Source organism: Thamnophis sirtalis, unplaced genomic scaffold (assembly GCF_051295495.1).
Source record: "Thamnophis sirtalis isolate CommonGarterSnake01/CBP01778 unplaced genomic scaffold, rThaSir2_p1.2 scaffold_1, whole genome shotgun sequence".
NCBI lineage: Eukaryota > Metazoa > Chordata > Lepidosauria > Squamata > Natricidae > Thamnophis > Thamnophis sirtalis.
In genome coordinates this window covers 25833621-25851807 of record NW_028261381.1, presented here as the reverse complement: position 1 = coordinate 25851807, position 18187 = coordinate 25833621, and the positions used below count along the sequence as shown (strand labels likewise).

At 38.9% G+C, this 18187-nt stretch overlaps 1 protein-coding gene across 2 annotated transcripts in view; it reads right to left on the bottom strand.

Annotated features, from left to right (window-relative positions):
* Positions 1–18187, bottom strand: part of STK39 (serine/threonine kinase 39) — a 127932-nt gene that overhangs the window by 14218 nt on the left and 95527 nt on the right. For both annotated transcript variants that reach the window (XM_014063738.2, XM_014063740.2), the window contains exons 15-16: positions 3464–3516; positions 413–481 (exon numbers count right to left, since the gene is read on the bottom strand). In XM_014063738.2, coding sequence (XP_013919213.1) covers positions 413–481; positions 3464–3516 — 122 coding nt within the window. The remainder of the gene's footprint in view (positions 1–412; positions 482–3463; positions 3517–18187) is intronic.

The window sequence follows — 18187 nt, the reverse complement described above, 5'->3', positions numbered from 1 at the left end:
CGCAGTGGTTAAATGCAGCACTGCAGGCTACTGCTAGATCAGCAGGTCAGCGGTTCAAATCTCACCGGCTCAGGGTTGACTCAGCCTTCCATCCTTCCGAGGTGGGTAAAATGAGGACCCAGATTGTTGGGGGCAATATGCTGACTCTCTGTAAACCGCTTAGAGAGGCCTGAAAGGCCTATGAAGCGGTATATAAGTCTACTGCTATTGCTATTGCTATTGCTATAAAGTGAAGCGAAGAATTTGTCTAAATCGTATCGGGAAATATACCTTGTCAATTGAAAAAAGAATGCTGTGGGTTGTTTGTGTTTTCATAAAAATCCAAGCACGGATGATATTATGAATGAGCCTGTATGCATTTAATGTTCTGTGTTTTGGGTATAACATAATCTCAGAATGAAACATAATTTACCTATAACTACATCATGGCCATCAACCAAGCCTGCAGAGAACAGCTCTTGAGATACACCATCTGCTGTGTCTGTAAAATGTGAAATGAATAGGCATTAGTCCTAATAAAAGTGGGGAAAAATGAAAAAATAACAATAAGCCAAGGCAATTTGTATAAGAAGTCTATTTACTCTATGAACATCTATTGCCAATATGTGCTTGAATCAAAACTATTTTCATTAAAAACGACTTGCATTCCATTACTTACTACTCTGTAATTTCAACATAATAGGACCCCACAGAACTGATACATTCTTCACAAATCCTACAAAGGTCTATTGTTTAAATACTCTCATAATACATAATTGGGATATCTTTATTCAAAGAGATACAAAAATGTAAGAATGTTGTTAAAACAAGCATGGTTGCCGGACATAACACATTTATTCCCTTTCCCCAATTTAGAGGGAGTAATAAAACATCTACAGCTAAATGTTACTATAACTTGGAAGCCTCCTACTGGGTCTACACCATGGGTGTCAAACTCACTGCATCACGTTGCTGTCATATGACATTTCACGATGTTTCCCCCCTTCGTGGAGCTGGGGTGGGCGTGGTCTGTGTGCAATCCATCCACCCAGAAAGCTGCTAGTTTGACACCTCTGGTCTACACAAATGGTTTGCAATTGAAGGACAGCACTAGCATTTCGTCATGAGAAAAATTCTGCCTATACTCTGTTTCCATGAAAGTAAGATAATAAGCCCAATCGGGCTTTTGAGCACATGCGCTAAAATAAGCCCTCCCCCCAAAATAAGCCCTCCCCAAAAATATTGCAACACAGCAGCAGCCATGAGGTGACCACGCTCGCTGCCTCCTGCACCTCAAAAATAATTAAGACCTCCCCGAAAATAAGGCCAAGCGCTTATTTCCTGGGGGGGGGGTCAAAAGAAAATAAGACCCTGTCTTATTTTCAGGGAAACATGGTGTCAGGCCTGCAGTTATATTCCTTTTAGGATTTTTGGCCTGCCACACTCTCTATTATTTATGCTGTTTCATTAATGTAGTAATTGGGAGGGGGAATAGTAAGGAGTAGAATTGTAGAATGCATTGTTGTCATTCCTTTCTAGAAGCCCAAGATCATTCTTTGTCTCTGCACCTCTGCACCTGACCGGAACTAGATGGGTGGAAATGCCAGCGTGGCCGAAGAAGATTGGACCATGTGATGGAATTATGGGTGTGGGGGCAAGATATTGAACTTTCAACTGGGTGGGAACCCAGGATGCTTTCAGATTTGGGATTCCCACAGATGTGCCAACATGTCTGTCTTATTAAATTGGAACTTTAAGTTTAGCTCTGCCTTGGACTCTGATTTAATTCAGTATGATATTTGGAATGCTGACACACAGTAGCTGCAAATTAATATAGAAAGCTGCTGTACCTTTTGTAACTATTGTTCATAGTCTGTTCTAGCCTTCCTAAGCTATGTTGTTCCAACAATCTCAACTTGATATATTCTTGTATTACTCTGCTTTCTGATATTTTCAGTGAGGAAACATTTTATGTTACGATCAAAATGCATGTGTCAGGAGAACTATATCAAGCCATCGTATCTTCAACTGTGTATATTGCAAATGTCAGACAGAGACACAATCCTGTTGTTTTATTTACAACGTTTGCATTGAGGTTGCTTTTAAAGCACAGTCACCTGGGCCACAATAAAAATAAAAGGGTTTCTAAAGGAAAGGTCAATTAAAACACAACTGTCCTGAATACCCGCAGCTTTTAAAAAAATTACCTACAAAGCTTAAATGCGAACAAGCTTTGGTTAAAGCAGAAAGAGGCAGCTTGGGAGAAGCTGTGCCTACAGAATCTAGCATTCTTCACTATTAGCCATGCAGTCCGCATTTTTCCTCTCTCTGGATTTCCGTTATGCCCATTACAGGTAGTCCTCAACTTATGACCACAGGTGGGATCAGAATTTCCACTGCTAAGCAAGATGGTTGCTAAGTGAATCATACTGGATTTCACGAACTTTTTTTGGGGGGGGGGCACAATTGTTAAGTGAATTGCATGATCCTTAAGTGAATCTGGCTTCTCACATTGACTCTGCTTATCGGAAGCCAGCTGGGAAGATTGCAAATGGTTAATCACATGATTATGGAGATGCTGTGACACTTATAAGTGCGAGGACCAGTTCGAAGTCACTTTTCCCCCCAGTGCCATTGTAATTTTGAGAAATGAATGGTTGTGCATCAAGGACCACCCGTGTAGGATATCATAAATACTTCATTAGGATGTTCAGCTGTAGGAGAAGCAGTAGAAGAACTAAGGGGCGAAGTTAAAAGAAGGATCAGCCAAGAATCCCTATGTAACTGCAAGCTGTTAACTGTTAACTAGAGGAATATGGGAGGTGGTATTAAAAGCATCATTATCAAGCTGTTGGCATAGTTTAGATTCTACCTACCTATGGTTAGTTTTTTACATCAGGACCATTTGCTGGCATACCATAACATTGTATTTAGTACAGAAATATTAGATCAGCTATCAGCAGGAAGATATTAATGGACTGTACCTCACTAGATTAAAATCAAGCAAAAGTGCCAGACAATTCTTCGCCTATACAACATCTTCTTAGTTCAACCATTCAATCCATAACTACAGTGTTTCCCCAAAAATAAGACAGGGTCTTATTTTCTTTTGACCCCAGAAATAAGTGCTTGGCCTTATTTTCAGGGAGGTCTTATTATTTTTGAGGTGCAGGAGGAGGCAAGTGTGGTCAACTCATGGCTGTTGCTGTGTTGCAATATTTTTGGGGAGGTCTTATTTTAGTGCATGCGCTCAAAAGCCTGATTGGGCTTATTATCTGGGGAGGTCTTATTTTCGGGGAAACAGGGTATGCCACTAAAAACATGCACACTTGGCACTAGGCTTGTTTTGGTGAACTCGGATAGTCTAAAACATTTGGTTGGTACATTTCATAGAAGCTAATTTATACTAAGCCGATAAAACAGAAATCAATTTCTGAAATTCCATTTGGAGTCATAAAAACATAATTTCAATTAAAAGTCTTACCTCTGCCTGGAGTAAACTCAAATCGTATGTCATTAAGTTCCTTTCTGGAATTCCTGGAGGGAGGGAAAAAATAGAGGGATTAAGCCATGGTAAACACATCAAAAGTAATGAAGTGCTCCTTCTGTATTCTAAATGTATTCTAGCTTCATAAATAAGTTGCTGTTAATATTCAGGCAGTATTTTACAGTTTTTATAGTCTCGACTATCCCCAAGTGTATTGCAACTCTATCAATATAAGAGAAAATGCTGGGAATAAGTTTTTTAACCAAAAAAACCCCCGCAAAGTTAAAATGCATTTTAGAGATAAAAAGTTGATGATAGTTTACTTTTATGAAGGAAGCGATATCTAATTAAAATGGAGTGGCAAATTTGTTTTGTGCCTTGGAAAACAACTATATAGCACAGCTGATTCTGATGAAGAGAGTTCTTCAGATCTTCTTCAATTGGACTGTCCTTTTTTCTCAGCCTAACAATTTCACTTCTGTCAATATGTTTAGAGCACCATCCAAACCGATCCACCTAAATTATGGCAGGTCAGCCATTATATCTGAATCTAAAATGTTATATTCCCCTTGCTAGCATCAGATACTATTTTGAAGCTTTATTTACTTTTTGACAACATTACTAAATGGGAAAAAAGATTACGATTAAAAGGCCAACAAAAGCTATAAGATCAACTATGAATGTTTTGAAAGTTTCAGGGTTTCTTACTTGCATGGAGAAGGTAAAATATCAAATACCTTCCTCCCTCCCTTTTCTTCCCTCCCTCTTCATTCTCTTCCCCACCCTTCCCCTCTTCCCTTATTTTTCCTTCCTTGCTCTCTTCCCATTGTTTCTTCTTTTTTCTTTGTCCTCTTTCCTTTTCTCCTTTCCTATCCCTTTCTGGATGCTCAAATGCAAAAGAGGAAACATTTCTCCTTTTGTTTTTAATTTGTTTTGCTAGCCCTCTGCCAGGGAAAATGGGGCTGGGGGGACGCGTGCACCATCCAGAACTCCATTTTTGCTGACAAAGGGCTGCAGGAGGCCATCACGGAGAAAAACGGAGCCTGAGAGGGCCACGTAGGGCCCTCCTGAGCTTCATTCTCACTGGCAGAGGCACCACGGCCTGGTCCTTCACTGTTTCCAAAGCGGCCCTCAGGCCAGATATAAACATCCCCTCGACCAGAATGCGGCCTGTGGGCCTTGAGTTTTATACCCCTGTTCTAGATGTTTCTGCTACCTGAAAATAGAGTCTGGTTTCTTAGGATGAACCTTTTTCCCCCAGAATTGAGGGATGGTGGGAGGACAGATGCCTTTTGGGTCAATCATCATCAAATCAATTTCCAAAAAATGAAAGAGTTGTCCCCAGCCACTAGATGAGGCTCAACATACACCAGGGAACAACAACAGTATATACACAAATTATATGCTGGAGGCATGACATTGACAATACAGTCAATTTTCATCTCTACTTTAGTCTTAGCTGATAATTAATCCAATGTATTTTCTTGCTTCAGGTCAAAGGTGGAAGGAGAAAGGAAAGAAAAGGAAAGCAAACAACTATCTCAGTTTTGGAAATAGGAAGCGGGCAAAGATCAAATGCAAATATAATTGGCCAAGCGTACTAGTGAATGGCTCAATCTGCTTGAAAAGCTAATAGCAGTAAAATGTGTTTTGCGGCCCATTATTCTTTTGTTCCTCAGCATGGAATCTGTAAGCAGTCTCATATTTCAGCGAATCAGGCCATAAAGTCTCACTGTGCAAAAACTACATCCAACAGCCAGGCACAGTCAGCCATGACTCAGAACTATTATCACTTCCTAAACACTTATTAAGAAAATGTCACACTGGCAATGTCAAATGCAGGATCATGTGAGAACCACCAAGGCCACAGACAGACAATTTTGCAAACAATAAAAATAAAAAAACAAAATCCCAAAACGGTGAAAGAGGTATCCAGCTGCTCAGGATACCTGGCCCAATTCAAAGGGAAAATTTACTTCCTTGCTATTCCACACTATTGCCCGATTAAATGGATATTATGCAGCAAAACTATCGTGCAAAACTGTTCCTAATCGTTATACTTGCAATGATCAAGTCCATTTGCTTTCTTCAATCATTTAAAGTATTAAGCAAATTTACATTCAGCACAGGAACCCCTACTTTGAAACTAGAGTTTCTCTCATTTGGAAAAGTAATACCAGACCTGGGGAACGAGTGAGCAATTTACCGCCTTCCAGGATCATTATTCTCTCATCCCCTTCCCTCTCCACTTGCCTGCATTCATTCACTCAAGCTTGCAGCTAAATCTATTTTTTTAAATACACTTTTTAATTTTTTATCTTTTACAAATAGTATCAGCGTGTGAACAGTGTAGTACCTGAGTGTCATACATTTCATGCTAGAAAATTAGTATCAATCACATTTGTTTCATTGAACAAGCTAGTACTAATAGTACTAATAGTAATACACATCTTTATATTCAATTATAATCTTTCATTGTTGAGTTATTCAATATTTCAGTATGTTATTTTTATACCAGTCCCCCTATCTTAATTATGACATCTTTTAATATGGATAAAATATTATCAATCGTATTTGTTATATTTAACAAATTTATGCAACTAATATTAATACCAACATTTTTATTACATTAATATCTTCCATTATGGCGTATTCAACTAGTTATTCAATATTTCAATATATTGTTTTTATATCAATCACCATATTCTACATAATACAGCTGAGATATTATTAATCATATTTGTCACATTTGTTTCCGTAAGGCTCAAGAGAAGCAGGACCCACTCAGAAGAGAAGCTGAAGTTTTGACCTTCTGATGGGATCTATGGGCCCTAGTTCTGGAGAAAATCAGTAACCACTGCACGACTGGTGAACCAAGAGGGATGGAGGCTGGTGGTAATGTTCCCTCTTTATATCCTCTGGGTGGAGAACACTTTGTTCTATATAGTGTATTTTTTGGACTATAAGACGCAACGGTGTATACGATGCACCAAGATTTCAACAAGTAAGAAAAAAAAGTTTTTGTCCTTCCTAGCTCCCAGGAACACTCTGCAGGGCTGGGGGAAAGGCAAAACTGCACCCATTTTTGCAAAAAATGGGTGGAAAATGGGCAGTTTTTTTGCAAAAGGGGGCTGTAAAGCACTGTAAAGCACTGTAAAGTGTTATATAAGTCTAACTGCTATTGCTATTGCTATTCACAGAGCTGTCTTCAGTCCACCATTTCTTCCTCTTGAAATCTACTAAATATACACATTGAAGAATCCTATTAAAGCTAATTTATATATATGGTGGACTTGCAAAAAGGCTAAAGCATTTTGGATAAAAATATGGTGGATTATGCAAAATGTTCTTTTAAAAAGGATAAAGTTTACCCCTCAGTTATTTTTGTTAGGTATAATTACTGATTGTACAGTTGTAGAGATTAACCTGATTTTGCATTTAATAACTGCAGCTAGACTGTTGGCGCAATACTGGAAGAAGGAAGATTTGCCTACTATTCAAGAATGGACATTGAAAGTAACAAACCTAGCTGAGATGGCTAAAATATCTGCATATCTTAAGGATCATTCAAACGAGAGATATAAACTGGAGTGGAAAAGATGGATTGATTATACTCAAAATAAATATGGGATTAAGAAATTTCAGACAGTTTATGACTAAAGAAACCAGGAATGATATAAATTGTTTAGAGTTAGCCTAGCAAGGAGGAGTTAAAGCTCAAGTGAAAGATGTTATTAACTTTTTTTCTTTTTAAACTTATTTTAGAATGTTTTTGTTAAAGATTTATACCTTGTATTGGTTCTGGGAAGTCCGGGGGGGGAGGTTGGGGGGGGCTTGGGGGGGAGGGAAGTAAATATTTGTAAAAGTTTGTTTTTTAAAATTTTCATTAAAAAAATTGAAATTCAAGATAAATGTTGAGTTACAAAAAATAAATTGTGCCTCATGTGTACCCTGCATACAAACATATTCTCAGACAGCAAATAAAAGTATTTTAACTATTAATATATTATATTACAGCTAGACCCATCACTCTATTTCAGCTATTTTAATTTTTTGAAATGCGCATAAGAGAAAAAGTAAAAAGAGAAATTGTTTTTTTAAAATTATGCAGGCTGACTATTGGACAAAGTTATAGTTTATTCTTTCTCAGAGGACAAGAAGACAGTTTAAAGGTAGTTCTTGCAAACCTTTCTTTTCACTATATTCATACATTTTCTTTTGTTCTTTAAACTTCTCAGCTCTCTCTTATCAGCTTCATCCAAACGCAACTGCCCTGGTATTTTTCTTCTTCTTCTTATCTCACTTTCTCTTTCTTCATGTTGTGGTCCGCCACCAGTCTGTGGAGCTGGCAGCAGAGTTGGACATTGAGGAGGTTGGGGAGGAACATGAGCCAGTCCTGGAATCTGGGAAGGCTCGGATGAGGGCTCTGCATCCGAGGCAGAGAGGGAGCCAAGGCCATCTGGTAGTTATGTGCTGCCTCCGTAGCCTCCAGAGTCAGACATCAGCGAGGCAAAAAAACAGGGGGAGCCTGTTCCCAGTGCGCGCATGCACAGAGCTGCCAGAAGGCAAGAACAGTTAGACAAAAGGGGTGACTTGGAGATGATTGCCCCCTCCCATAGGACATAAAGAGGAGCAAACAGATGTGAGCCTTTGCAGGAAGCAATTTTGTTCGTTCTGGTTGGTATAAACTCTGAAGCTCCATTTGACTCTGTGCTCCATTTGGCCTTGCACAACTAATTGGCAATTAGGTCTCTGGCAGCATTTCAAGGGAGCTAAAGGTGGGTGCTTATCAGCCTTACCCTGCAAGACTGTGGCAGACTTCTGTCGGACTCTTCAAAGACTGGTTGGGAATCATTACGGGCTATGAATGAACATAATTCACAGCCGTTTAAATTTAAAAAAAGGTTTTTTGGGACTAAGCGTGTGATTTTTACTGTGTCAGAAAGCCTAGATCAGAATACTTCATAATTTGTTTTGAGATTTGATCCTCATTCATTCTCTCTAGATGACCAAGCCTTACTTGCATTGGTCACTCATATTTGGTTTCCATCTACAGTCATTCAGCACTTGTTCTTTCTTGACCATCTTTCCCTTTACCACAGACACTTTTCAACTTAGTTTTCTATTTCTCTTTGTATACACAACTCTCGCTTTTGTATCACAAAGAAGCATACACTTTTGCAGTGTCATGTTTGCTTCTTCTGACAAGCATTCCTCGTTTGCAACCTCAGTTAAAGTGCTGGGCTTGTAGACTGGATGGTCGACAGTTAGAGATCTAGATAACTAGCAGAGTGACCTCCTGTTCCTGCCCCAACTCCTGCCAGCCTAGCAGTTTGAAAGTGTGCAACTGCGAGTACATAAATAGGTACCACATTGGTGGGATAACATTCTGTGCACTTTGGCGTACAATCATACTGACCACATGACCATGGAAACATCTTCATGCAACGTTGCCTCCCTTGGCTAAGAAACAGAGATGACAACCCCCCCCCCCCAAATAGAGTTGGGACATAACTGGCCAAGGGGAAACTTTATCTTTAGTTTTACTAACCACAATCTTTTAACCAGCTTTTGCATATCTTCAAATTTCTCAGTTTTGCCATCTTTAGTCAACATTCTACACCATAGTTACAAATTCATCTACTTGCTCTAGGTTTTTTTTGACATTTATGTATAACTTCCAATCACTAATCCCCCCCCATAGAACACAATTATTTTGGTTTTTGATATGTTAATGTGCAGGTTTATACATCTTGCATTGTATAATCTATCAAGCTTTCCTTGCGAATCGTTCAATTTTTCACCCAACAATACATCATCTGCATTCAAAAGCACACATATAACGATGGTGTTCAATCAATACACCTCTAGTATCTCCATAAGCATTCCTTATATATGGATCTCTAAGCACATTAAATCACCAAGGACATCACACATCCTCCTCTTACTCTGCTCAATGCTGAAACTTGCTAAATGCTCCATTTATTCTCACACATGCTTATCTTACCTTATTGCATTCAGCAACTAACCTTCAACTCCATAATCATGCAAAGTAGTCCATAATTCAAGTTTCTTCACTTTAAGATATGCTTTTTGTGAATCAACCAATATACAAAAAACATTCTTCCTGACACATATTTCTTAATGAGCTACTGCAGTGGTTCTCAACCTGCGGAGTGCAGACACCCACCCATTCCCCGGAGGGGGAGTGAAGTTGTCACAAAGGCTTGAAAAAATGTCACGATTTAAATTTTGAGTTAAATCTTAGGGGTCTGTGGCCATAGACAAGGTATTTAAAGGAGGTCCATGGTGAAGAAAATGCTGAGAATCACTAAAAAGTGAAAATCTGGTGTGCAAACGTCATGTCCAGCACAAAGTTACAATGCACTTTTCTGTATTTTGTTCATTGTCACCGGTTCTGTTGTTTCTATCAGAATTCTGCCAAACACCTTTCAGGTATACTTAACAAATTAAAATCCATAGTTTGGTACTTTTGCCATCTTTCCACTTTATGTAGGGAAATAATAATGGCAGTCTTCCCATCTTCAGGCACATACCTAGTCTTCAAAAACAATTCTGACAAATTATAAGACCAGTGCTTAAGCAAAATATATCCATTAACTTATGATGAGCCACGGTGGCACAGTGGTTAGAATGCAGTACTTCAGGCTGACCGCCTGCAAATTTGGCAGTTCAAATCTCACCAGGCTCAAGGTTTACTCCTTCTGAGGGTTGGGGGCAATATGCTGACTGTAAACAGCTTAAAGAGGGCTGTAAAGCACTGTAAAGCAGTATATAAATCTAAGTGCTTTTGCTATTTCTCCAGTTACTCTGCCTACACCTGCAACCTTACCATTTTCTCATAGCATCACGACATTATTTGTTGTTATTTTTTTCCTTGCACACTAAACCTTTATAGCATTTTTTTCAATCTTGAACATGTCACAATATTCCTGGTACAAATGTCTAAAACACTCCTTCCAGCAGACCCTCAATTCATTTTCATCTCAAATAATTTCATCCCATTTATTTTAATTCCTTTCATCTGCTGGAGGCTCCTTAAAGAATTCTCAGGGAAAAAAATATATCATTAAATCAGCAATTCTGAAAACTGCATGAAACTACTTTGTACTTTTCTCTTGGGCACAGGCTCCCATCCTCCTTCTAAAGAAGAGAGAAGGGGAATGGATAAAAAGCTAATCTTATAAACCAAATGCCGGGAAGTAGGATCCACTTATCTTAATGAGACTACCTCTGAGTATATACGCATAGATGTGATGTAAACCATTTTAATCGATGCACTAAATTAATATGGGCACTTCTCCGTGTAGTGAAGTTATTTATGAAATAAACTTCTGACAAGGATTGCAGCAAAGTGCAATTCAATTAAGCCAACATTACTTTATTTATAGGAGAGTTACAATGATATTGGCTCAGCGGTCTCAGCACTCACCCAAAGAAGAGATCGATATCCATTGCATCATAAAAAAGGACATCACTGAACCCACATCTTCCAAGACATGGCAATAATCGGTCTGATCGCTTCAGAATCCACTTGAGCCATTGGGGGAGGGGGGAATAAAACTTTTAAAAATGATTATTTTTAAATAAGTATCTGTAATGGTGTGGGAGATAGGGACAGAAGCAGTCACTATATTTTTTTCTATCTGGCCCAAAGAGATATTGGTGATTGAAAACATGACTTTCCCATCCCTATTATCCCAGAATTGTCCACCTAGGAATGCAATATCCCAATGGAGTCTACATAAGTACAATCTATTGCATTAGCCACACTGTGTAGCTTTCTTGTTGTATCTGACCCATCGTGACCCCATGGACAACGTTCCTCCAGGCCTTCCTGTCCTCTACCATCCCCTGGAGTCCATTTAAGCTCATGCCTACTGCTTCAGTGACTCCATCCAACCACCTCATTCTCTGTTGTCCCCTTCTTCTTTTGCCCTCAATCTTTCCCAGCATTAGGCTCTTCTCCAGTGAGTCCTTCCTTCTCATTAGGTGGCCAAAGTATTTGAGTTTCATCTTCAGGATCTGGCCTTCTAAAGGGTTGATCTCTTCTAGGACTGACTAGTTTGATCACCTTGTAGTCCAAGGGACTCGCAGGAATCTTCTCCAGCACCATAGTTCAAAGGCCTCAATTCTTTGGCGCTCAGTCTTTCTTATGATCCAACTTTCACAGCCATACATTGCAACTGGAGAAACCATAACCTTGACTATACACACTTTTGTTGACAGGGTGATGTCTCTACTTAACACATTTTCTGAAGAAAACTAGTAGCACAAAATAGGGCAAGGAGACTGCATTTTAACAGTTCAGTTACATTCAGTGTTTTAGCAGGTAGTAGCATCTGGACAATCTTTCTCAGCTAGGAAACTAAACAGGTTGAGCCTGTTTAGTATGTGGATAGGAGATTACCATGAAATCCCACGTCTGTAGGCTAGCATGGGAATCCATAAAGAATATCTTGGAAGATATCAATGGGAAATTAATTTTCTGTTATTGATAACAAACTGTATACTATGCTTATTATTTGACTCCCTGCAGAGAGATCTATACCATCTATATTCAGTTTGTCTATTCCCAGCCTATCCAGAGGTGGAGAAAGACAGAACCACCAATCTCGTCCAACCAAGTGAACTTTGGAATCATATTTTAGGGTGGAACAACAACAACAAAAAAGAACTTCTTCAAATATTATTTCTTCCCAGCTTTTAAAATGCACATCAAATAAAGATTGCTTCTTCTTTTTCAGAATTGATTTCAGTATGTATACATATATACATATATATATACACACACACACACACACACAGACAGACAGACAGACAGACAGACAGACAGACAGACAGACATACATACATACATACATACATACATACATACATACATACATACATACATATATATATATATATATATATATATATATATATATATATATATATAAACTGATAACCTGGCATTGCCCGGGTATTTATTTATAGGGGGGAAATGTGCAGACCAAACGTAATTTCTAGTGTTGGATTTTCCCCCTTACCAGAGGCAGTTCTCTTGTGGAGTACTGTGAAGCCATTACCATAGCAATTCCACTGCGCTGTACAGTAGAAGCCATTTTACGGCACTACAGTACAATTCATTTTAAGGCACAACAGGCTGTATCTTAACAGAATACACACCCCGAGGGGTGCTAGGGGTGTCTTTTTCCCACAGTATTTGCTTCCAGAGAGTAAATCATCTGTGTACCAAGTTTCGTTGAAATTGCTTGAGGTATTCCAGAGTTATGCTGGAACACACACACGCAGCTATATATATATATATATATACATACATACATACGTACGTACGTATGTACGTACGTATATGTATATATACGTACGTATATATACATATACATATATATGTGTACGTACATATGTATAGTAGTGTGTGTATGTACGTATGTATAGTAGTTTCTGATAACTTCACTACATCAGGAGAAGTAAGGCAGATGGAAAACCACCCCAGTTTATAACTTTTTGGTGCTAAGCAAAAGATAGCTTTGATTATAGCATCAATCTGATTCAACTTAGATGACTTGGGCACACCCTTAATTCAGGATTAGCCTTTGGATTCATTAATAGGTCCTATAGGCAAGTCTAAATTCAAAATGATATAAAGGTAAAAGTTCCCCTCGAACATATGTGCTAATCATTCCCGACTCTAGGGGGTGGTGTTGATCAAAGCTGAAGAGCCAGCACTGTCTGAAGATGTCTCCATGGTAATGTGGCTGGCATGACTAAACGCCAAAGGTGCACAGAACGCTGTTACCTTCCCACCAAAAATGGTTCCTATTTTTTCTACTTGCATTTCTACATGCTTTCGAATTGCTAGTTGGCAAAAGCTGGGACAATTAACGGGAGCTCACTCTGTTACGCGGAGCTAGGGATTCGAACCGCCAAACTGCCGACCTTTCTGATCAACACGCTCAGTGTCTTATCCACTGAGCCACCATGTCCCTCCAAAACGATATAAAGCTAGGCAAAAACTCTGAAGTTCAGATTATATATAGCTGGGGATTTAATTTATCCCAATACTGAAGAAAATAGTCGCAAGGAAATGCAAATGTATTCTACTATAATCTTTTGTCATACAAATGTAAAGCATTCGCAGTTGGCAGTGCCCGAAAAAAACCTCCAAGCTTGCAAGAGTACAGATGGGCTTGGGACAAAAGGCACGAAGACACATCTCACTGAAAACACTGCCTTTACAGAATTTGAACATGTTCAGTCACCATTTAATCTGTCCCGTCCTCTAGCCGAGAGTTGTTTCAGAACAGAACTCCTTGAAGAGACACGTAACGGGACATATTTTATGATTCGCTTTTTTCCACTTCCAAGAACAGAAACTTGTCTAGTTGCAGTTTAACAAAGGAATGGATTCCTTTTTTTCCTCGTAACTTGCAACTATGGCCTCATCACAAGCAGAAAGAAACACAGCAGTTGCTGAATGCTATCAAATTATACACAAAGCCACAGACTTTCCCTACGGATTAGGTTCTAAATTTCTGTGTGGAAACAGCATCTACCATTTGAATTGTTATTATGCAAGGGCTCGCAAGTAACAGCAGTTGGGGGAAAGAAGGCATCATCGCCGCAGACAGAACCACCAATTAAATGAAAACTTCTATTTGCAGTAGCGATGAATCTCTTCTTGTTAACCATCTCACACAGTTGGAAAGCTTTTCTTGTACAGCCAAGACTGAATCTGTCAACAATGACAGCTGCAGCACCTCCGACCTGAGGCAAATTTCTCCAGTATAGAGAGTTTTCTAAGCCACTAATGTGAAGATGCAGGTTTACAACTTTTAGATCTGACGAAGGAAATGGGGATGAAAAGGAGAGGTGTATATTTTCATTTAAATGCACAGACAAAAATGTTTCTCATCTCCCTCACAAACAAAAATGGCGAATTCTTTTGCCTTCTCCTGCACAGCATGAAACAACATCTCTGCGGTTGGCACCAAAGTGATCATCAGCCTCCAACATCTTCTATTATTACTGCTGCTCGATATAGATGCCTGCTTGCTTTGGCTAGGCAATTGGGATTGCCTTCACCCCCAGGTGACCCAGCTGAGAATATATAGTGTTGGTATACACTCCCTTTATTCTTTGTTCATCCCTCGCAGGAACATCCCCACACACCACAATGAGGCCATGTAACAAGGGGGCACAGGGGCTTAGGGCATACTCGTTGATCACATGCGCAATCCTCTTGATTCAAGATGTTTTGCACATCCCTACTTATCCTTGTAAAGCTACGCAAAAGTCTAGCATTACATGCTAGCACAACAGTCTATTTCATAGATCAGTGATGTTTCTTACTAGACTAACATCACTGACACTCTTTTCCTATAAAATACATTACTTTCAGGGGTTGCTGGAGGATTCACAGGGGTTCAGGAGAACCCCTAGCTAAGATTCTGTGCAGTTCGGAGAACCCCCAAATCCCACTCCTAGCTGACTCTGCCCACCCCGACCCGCCAGGACTCCCCAAGCGGTCCATTTTGGATGCAGGTAAGTGCAGGGAGCGCACGGAGGCTTAGGGAGATGAAAAACAAGCCTACCTGAAAGTTCAGGAAGGCTGGAAATGGGCCCGTTTCCAGGCTCCAGAGCCTGGGGAGACTGTTTTTGCCCTCCTGGAGGATTAAGGAAAACCTCCGGGGCCTAGGGAGGGCAACCTCCCCCACTTGGCCATGATGCAGGAGGCAAATTAGGCCACGCCCACCATGGCCACACCCACCCAGCAGGGCAGAGAACCCCTTGCTAAAAATTTTGAAGCCCACCCCTGATTATTTTATACACCAACTGACAACATTTATGTGGAACAAAGACACAAATTAAGTCCTGAATTCCCCCTTTCTGCAGAAGCACATTTGATCCAGAGAAGGCTTCCATCTTGGAAATTTATATTCTTGATTTTCTCTCCTAGTCATAGACCCCATATCATCTTTTATGTTGTTCTAGAGATTCTCCAACTCTTAGAAGCATATCTGAGAAAGAGGACAATAATAATTGCATCAGGAAGGAATACTGACCTTCTACCAATGGTAGATGCTCCATGAAATTAGTGTTCTACTTACTGTACCTGTTAGAATCCAAGGTGTATTTAGTAGATTCTGGGTTTATCATTGGTTAACAAGCTTAAAATGATAGGTTGATGATCATTATCTGAAGCTGACATTAAATAATATGACCAATATCTATCATGCTTGCTCCCCACCCCCAAGTAAATGCTACTTCACCAGGATGATTATGTGCCGCTGTACCATTTAAATTAGTATACTTAACTTACTACAAACACTGGCTAAACAAGAATTCACAGAGTTGATATTGTGATCTTTAGATTGTCTGTCATACAATCCATCTGTACACTTTTGGCAAATAAATAAATAATAGCTACCAGTGCTTTATTATTAGGTTAATTTGGCACTTAATTTGCCCAGAATCACCAATCACATGTAAGGGAATTTTAAAAGCAGATTCTATATAAATTGTTCCAATTCCATTCAAATATGTTTAATTTGAGATCCTGTTTTAACTGGTGGGAGATAAATATTTATAATTATTAAACAAAATACTTTGATTTTAATTGGATAATAAATATTACTCATACTGCCCTACTAAGGTTGTTTCTGTCTTTAAAACATTTGATATAAGGGTTGCTAACTCTGCATTGTTAACACCCGTATTTGGAAATTCTAGAAGCCTTTACAAAGTAAAGTCCTGAAAATAAAAATGATTGTCCATCCATGTTTCCTGTAATAGAATACTATAAAAATTACATCAATATTGATTCAATAAAACATCATACTTATTAAATCAACCAGCTACATTCTAGGAAATTATTTTCAGAATTGAATGCTTAGGGCTATATTCTGAAAGTGGTCAATCTTCAGTGTCAATGTGATCTAATACTTCCATGGCTTGACGAGTTTTGAGTGGGCTTGAGTGGACTTTGTAAAGACTAGTGGATTGTCTGGGTTACTACCTAGTTCATTGGTATCCAGGTATCTCATTTGTTGCCAGCTTGAAGCAGACTCAATTATTAGCTTCATTCTGAAATCTTTTTGCTTCTTTTCTTGTGCCATTTGCTTCCATGTCAAGCATTTTATTGCTTGAATTGCTTGGTTGATTATTTTCCTTGATGGTTTGACTAGCTAGCCTTCATGTTTGTAGGGTTGATGTAGAATTGGCTATATTTTGTAAAAATGAAATACTATGATGGATTTCTTTATAAATAGAATCCTTGAGACTGACTATATTATCTGCTGTTTCTGCAATTCTGAATGTAACAATTGCTCTTGCTTTAAAACAGTTAAAAATAGGTAGTCGACCCTACTAATCAAATTTATAGTGATGGATGGAATTAAATATTGGATCAATAGAACAAAATGCCTTTTAGGTTCCAATTGAGATAGCATCCTTTAGGTTTTGGATAATTTATGAAGGCCAATTTATTAAGCTGAAGTTCAGGATTCCTGGGTATGTTAAACAACTTAGTAATGATGTTCTTATGTTTATGGCAGTGTAAAAAACCTCTCTAAGAAAACTGCAGAGTTAATCATTTTGGATCTTCTGGTGCTGAAGGGCATAAAGGCTGTTTTGCACCCATAGTTATTAGAGTTTAGCAAGCAGTTTAACAAGCAGCAAAGTCCACATTCTGGATAGAGGGGACTAGTTTTAATGAGGAGTCAAACAGACCATCTATATCAGGGGTGTCAAACTCGCGTCGTTATGGTGATGTCAGGTGATTTCCCCCCCCTTCGCTAAACAGGGCGTGGGCATGGCTAGCGCATAACGCATCCAGCCCAAGGGCCGCGGGTTTGACAGCCCTGATTTACATAAATAAACAGCTCTCCTCTCTCAACAGAGTGGGAGGGATATAACAATCACTATCTCCTGTCTACAACACAGTTCTTTCAGCAGTTCCAAAAAGGTTCCACACCTATTTGTACTATTGAGGTGACCCTGAAGGCACAGATAAACCTCCAAGTGGCCTCAACAATTCTCAGAAAAAGTGCTAATGACCAGATGACTGCAAGGATTATAAATCCTTCTATTCCCCACCATTCAGTCCGAACTGAAGAAGCTTCTTGGATGAGAAGTGAAACACTTTCAAGGAAAAACAAAAGAAGTCCAGTTGCCTCTTGAAAAAAGCACCTTTGGGGCTTCAGTTGTGAGTTCTTTATGTTACAGATTGCAAACCAAGTTATACAGAGCCTCTACAAGTGAGAACTATTTTATATATAGTAATTTGTAACTCTATCTCTTAATTTAAATTAGCACATACTGCAAGGCAACCGTTAATAATTCTCAAACTCTTTATAGACTTTAATCAATACTTCCTGCTGGTATCTTAATATTTGTTGTAGTAAAGATGTTATCTTCTAAGGTCAGGAATTGACTGCTTTTGCTTTTTTTCTAACTGAAATAGTCTTTAATCACTTCGTTTGATGTAAAATTAGCCAGAAGTATTTTTTTTTAAAGTATTTTCCAGCTGAGCTGTCGGAAGTTTCAGCTTGTTACATCTTAACGAGAAATCCTAAGATTACAGTGGCAACAGTCAGAATTTAAACAATGACTATAAAAACAAGGCTCTTAATAACAAATCAATGTGTTAGGGTATTAAGTCTATTATCTAATATTTATTAAACATTTTACTAATTA